The following is a 5,862-nucleotide window of genomic DNA, read 5'->3' as shown; positions in this document are numbered from 1 at the left end:
TCTTCAAAAACAATGCTTTTAAGGTTTAAGATCTTGCTTGCTGAAGAGGAGGCTACCTCCTCATCGGAACCTATTTTAAACTACCTGAACCTAGCTAAAAGTGTGAGCTGATACCTTGCATTGGGCATGCCCTTACATCTCTATATAGTATTGTCTCGTGAGTGGTCACCCCTATACCGGTAGCGGTGGGTGCTAGCCCGACAACTTTTGGATCCTCCTCGGCCATCATAAGAGAGAAAACGTCATTGCATATGGCATTTGAACCTAATAATTTCGTGGGTCATTTGACTTCTTAGATCTGGTTTTTTCAGGGTAAGTTGCAAAGTTTGAAACCCAGTACTCTACGTATATTAGTCATTTTCATATCGATCACGGATGAATCGCACCCACATAGCTGCATCTATTATCTAATTCCAAATGTTTTTGAAAAAGTTCTTTCCAGAACTTACACATATACAATTTTCATGGACCGCAGAAATACTTGAATTTTCCTTACTTTTCTCGCGCGCAATATGTCTCATCTCTCCCCAATGGTTACGGAGTTGGGTTCAGGTACTATGCCTGGGTGCCGAAAATTCGTCCGCTAAAATAAGGACTTCGTCGTCTCTAACGCCGGCTGAGGAGTCGGCGGATCTGAATGTCTGAAGGAGCGACGGCGGGGGGTACCAGCGACAGTATAGCCTGGCAAATCTCTGGGATTGGCCTGTTCGTTCGAGCGATGGAATTTTGTGACGTGGATGATGCGTGCAGGGGAATATTCCAGTTGCATCTAGATTCGTGCAGAAGAACATACGTGGAGAAATCGGCGTCACGTGCAGGCTTTGGACTGATTTTCTCCCCAATTGGCCGGTCAGCCCTAGCAGTCTTCCTATTTAGTTTGCGCCGATGCCGAATCCTCTGCTCGCCTCCACCCCAGTAGTTCTCAACAGAACCAAAATTTTGGACGCCTGCCGCGACGGCGCCGGCGCCGGCCATGGGGGATCGGCCCAAGTTTCCCGGCCGCTACCAGCAGGTGCAGCTGCTCGGCGAGGGCAACTTCGCCAAGGTTTACCTGGCGCGGCACATGGACACGAAGCAGGAGGTGGCGATCAAGGTGATGGACAAGGAGAAGCTCATCAAGCTGGGCGCCGTGCACCAGATCAAGCGGGAGATCGCCGTGATGCGGCGGCTGCGGCACCCCAACATCGTGCAGCTCCACAAGGTCATGGCGTGCAAGTCGCGCATCTTCGTGGTGATGGAGTACGTCCGCGGCGGCCCGCTGTACCGGCACGTCCCGGTGAACGGCGGCATGAAGGAGGACGAGGCGCGCCGCATCTTCCAGCAGCTGGTGTCCGCGCTCACCTTCTGCCACGCGCAGGGGTGTACCACCGCGACATCAAGCCCGACAACCTCCTGGTCGACGAGCACGGCAACCTCAAGGTCGCCGACTTCGGGCTCTCCGCCCACGCCGACACGGCGCGGCAGGAGGCGATCCTCCACACGGTCTGCGGCACGCCGCTATACGTCGCCCCGGAGGTGTTCCTGCGCAAGGGCTACGACGGTGCCAAGGCGGACGCGTGGTCCTGCGGCATCGTCCTCTTCGTGCTCGCCGCCGGCCGCAAACCCTTCCGTGACGACGACCTCCGCGTGCTGTACCGCACCATCTGCCGCGGCGACTTCCGCTGCCCACGCTCCTTCAGCCCGGAACTCGTGCGCATCGTGCGCCGCCTCCTCCAGCCGAACCCGACGCACCGGATAACGCTGCTGCAGATCATGGAGACGGACTGGTTCAAGAAGGGATTCAAAGAAATCAGTTTCTACATCGACAAGAAGGATTGCCTGCGCAGCCTCGATGGCCCCGAAGAGCCCGACTTCTGCGACACCGACTCTGACGATGAGACCGCCATGTCTCCGGACTCTTCCTCCCCTGTGGCTCAAGCTCCAGGCATGCACACCTCCATATCAGCACCGTCGCTGGTGAACCTCGAGAAGATGCACAGATCCGCCTCTCGGGCGCCCCAGACGCGCCTGAGACGGATCAAGAGCATGAACGCGTTCGACATCATCGCCTCCTCGCCGAGCTTCGACCTGTCCGGGCTGTTTGAGGAAAGGGGAGAGCAGATGCGTTTTGTGTCCAGCGCGCCGGTGGCCACCATCATCGCCAAGCTGGAGGAGATTGCCGGACAAGTCAGCTTCACGGCGCGCACCAAGGATTGTCAGGTGAGCTTCGAGGCGACGAGGAACGGGCGCAAGGGCGCGCTGGCCATCTCCGCCAAGATACTCCAGCTCACGCCGGAGATCGTGATGGTCCAGGTATGCAAGAAAGCAGGTGACACCGCCGAGTACCATCAGTTCTGCAGCAGCGAGCTCAAGCCCGGACTGCGCGGCCTCGTGGACGGCCTGCCGGAGGAAGGCCTCCCTCCGGCGCTAAGTGATGCCTGAAATTCAAGTGTATTACTATGGGGGAAAATGCAGCAGGGGTTGATATCAAAAGTTTCTTTCAGTTAGATTGTTTTGTTCTTTGCTTGGTAGTTTTGTTTAGGATTTGACAGTGTTAGTAGTGGATCACTGATTCATGACACTGTAGTTATCATAGGTTTTGCTTACTTATATGTGCACCGTACATTAGCGAGAAGAGATTACCCGTTGCAAGTTAATTTACATGACACTTTTTTTCTGAACTTAAAGTTCATATGGATTTTGATGTGATCTTGGTAATGTCTCCTGTTTCTCCACCTCCTTGCCTGCCATGATGTAGGTAGTTGGCATAAGAAATATATATCGTTAACGAGAATATACGTTAGAGGACAGATGCATCTCTCACTTGCCTGATAGACAGGAAGGATAAGTAAACAAGCATTGTGTTATTTCTGAATAATTCCCTGAAGCAAAGATGCATCTTCCTTCCTCCCCTGGCAGGGGAATGATTAGTCTTATCATAATATGTAGTCATCGCAAATGCATGTTTAACCAGCATCAGTGTAGAAAACCATGAACCACATCACATTCCCTGATACTCGGTATAGCCTTCCATGATCTAGGTAGGTGGCATAAGAAACATACTATATCGTTAACCGGAATATACTTTAGTGGACATACGCATCTCTAGCTTGCCTGACAGAGAGGAAAGATAAGTAAAGAAGCATTGTGTTATTTCTCCTAGTTCACTGAATAATCCCTTGAAGCAAAGAGGCATCCTTCCTTCCTCCCCTGGCAGGGGAATGATTGTCTTGCAATAATATATACGCAAGTTTAACCAGCATGAGTGTAGAAAAACGAGGAACCACATCACATTCCCTGACACTCAGTTCAATTTGGTACAAAATCGTCCTGAAGTGAAAGGTCAAAATGGCCAGATATGCTGAAGAATATAAGGCAAGGAGAGTGCCCTTTCTAGGAAATTGGGCGCCACTTGAATACACAACCTTCTTCAACTTGTTCTTCCTCTCCTTTTCGACAACACATTACCTGACAAAAAGGAGAAAGGGAAAGCGAGAAAACAGAGATATTTCTGCCCTGCTCCGAGGGGAATCACAAGCGGTATACCATAGCAGAGACGAATCTGCGCCACAAGATTTCAGTGTATGCATTAGCCCCACATGTCGGCTGTCGACATCCTGCCCGATTTGTTCTATTCTATTTGAAGAGGACACAAGCTCTTCTGCAGATCTTTTCCCGATGGCCGTGCTGTTCGTTGCTGTTATTGTCCGTGTAAACCATACCCGTGGCCATCCAAGCTGAGCCACCCTTTGTTCTTAATCTCAACAACTTGATGCCATATGGCTTGTCCTTGGCTGATATACACAGTGAGTCCAGACGGCAACATGTTAGTTCAGACAAAATAGCTGTGTCTGCTTATGAATCTTATGCTTGCTCTTACCTGTGTACTATTCTCTTCTAAGATCTGGCAGTAAAATGGACACATGCATGGTTCCAGAACTAAAACCAAACTACATTTCTCATGCCTGATCTGCCACTTCTTTAGTCAATTATGTGGACAACAGTACCAACACAGTGGACGAAAATAGAGCCACAAATGATACAGAGAGTTCACCAACCAATGGTTTCCTTGCCTGAGATGAGCCACATGTCCAAACGAGCTTCCTAAAACTATGCACAGCTAGCAGTATTGTATTGAGGTATGTTAGTATGTATCATATGTTTGCTCCGCATTCATCATTTTCTCGACTGTTCTCTATCAGCTGACCTGTCTCTGCTTGACATCACCAGGGATCTGCATCGCGTATATGGTGATCATTTTCATCATTTTTTTTTGTTAGTACTGCATTTCTAAGTCACATTCAGGGCGAGTACTACATTGATGATTTCCACCTGACTTCCAGTTTTCCTTTCTGAATCACCTTTATGCAAGCTTTTTAACACTTCCCTTTCTGCATCGAAAGGCATGTGCTGATCCATTTGTACCTTCCATGCTTCTTCTCCTTTGTTTTCTTCTTATTAAGAGAGGAAAAGGCTCACGTTATCAACAGCGATGGACACGCACGGGCGACATAAAACCTCTAGAATCATGTGGTTTACATGAAAGATGACACCTGCTATGGCCAGTGAGCAGGACAGATTATAGAAACAAACATTTCTACTCTCACATTAGATTTGCTCAGCATCTCTGCTCTTTGTTGATAGTTACTCCCTCTCTGAATAAACTAAAAATAGTTAGCGGAGTACAGAATCTTCTAGTTCCTCACAATGTCTGTCTCTCTGAATAATTGATACAGGCAAATGAAATGGAAGATACCGCAATTATCGGTAAGTTTCTGCAATAGATAGTGCAAACCATTATGTTTGGAATAGTTGCTCAACTTCCTTTACTCATGATTTATTAGGATTTTATTTGGTAACAATAAAATTCAGCTAGTTGATCACCAAAATTCCTCCAAAACGCATGTTTCATGATGTCCTGAAATGTCTAACAAGCCTCCAACATTACGTGAAATAAATAGCATATCCTTCTTCATGACGACATATCAGACAATTGGTGCTCCCAAGAGAGATATTTCCCCTGTATTAACTGGTCCCACTATGTTCAATAGTTTCAGTACGCTGACGTTTGTCCTTCGTCGTACATGCAACGTTCAATTAGTGTACCCTATTCTAGCCATCTATTATGGAAGCAAGCAAACGACTAAGCAATAGTAGGAGCCTTGTCCTTCTTCCCCTGCATTATTTGATTGAAATCAATTACAAGTTCGACGGCAATGCACAGTTCCATCATGATCACGCTCATCAGCTTACTAGTCATATGATTATGTAATTAGTTGCTTACGTTAAGTTAATGACAACTCATCGAATTCAGTTTCATGAATTGTTTGATTTGGGCATGTAAAGCACCTGTCGTGAGTACATATCTCTGCAGGCTGCAGCCCAATCAATAGGGTTATAATTGCTGCCCTGCATGAGCATGAGGAGGAAACAATAACACAGGGATAAAATCATGTCCACAATAAGCAGAAACAATGTCAATGCTGAAGCACAGGTGGTTCGTTGCCTTCATCGGCAGGAAACATTTTTATGCAGAATTTTAACCAGTTGTAATGCGTGGCTACGCTATCCTATAACGATGTGACATCTGCAAAATATTACAGAAATAAGAATTCTACTGTCAGAACGTTATGCAGAAAAAAAAAAGATGTAGACACACTGGGTATTAAGCTGCGCTGGTGGCCACATAAATTAACTGAAGTTTCTTTTGAAAAGATGAAAGATGCACTGGGTATTAAGCCAAGTTTCTTGCGTGCTCTCTTCTCTTTCGTGCATGAACTAGGGGCGAAATTTTTGCTCTAAACGTCTAGTTTCCCAAGTATTCTAAAACATTGCAGGAGAGCTGTATCTATTTTGACTTTTGAGTGAAGATGTGGCAAAAGG

The 5,862-nt window shown here is 47.4% G+C and overlaps 1 protein-coding gene across 1 annotated transcript; it reads left to right on the top strand.

The window, feature by feature from the left end:
* The first annotated feature begins 936 nt into the window (after positions 1-936).
* LOC124699890 (CBL-interacting protein kinase 25-like) lies at positions 937-2,589 on the top strand. The gene is given in 2 exon segments (XM_047232119.1): positions 937-1,358; positions 1,361-2,589. Coding segments are annotated over 2 exon segments (1,446 nt in total). The 5' UTR covers positions 937-973; the 3' UTR covers positions 2,422-2,589.
* Positions 2,590-5,862: the final 3,273 nt, after the last annotated feature.

This window comes from Lolium rigidum, chromosome 3, assembly GCF_022539505.1.
Source record: "Lolium rigidum isolate FL_2022 chromosome 3, APGP_CSIRO_Lrig_0.1, whole genome shotgun sequence".
In the NCBI taxonomy this organism is placed as follows: Eukaryota; Viridiplantae; Streptophyta; class Magnoliopsida; order Poales; family Poaceae; genus Lolium; species Lolium rigidum.
The sequence above is the reverse complement of the archived record's forward strand: the minus strand, read 5'-3'. Positions and strand labels throughout refer to the sequence as shown.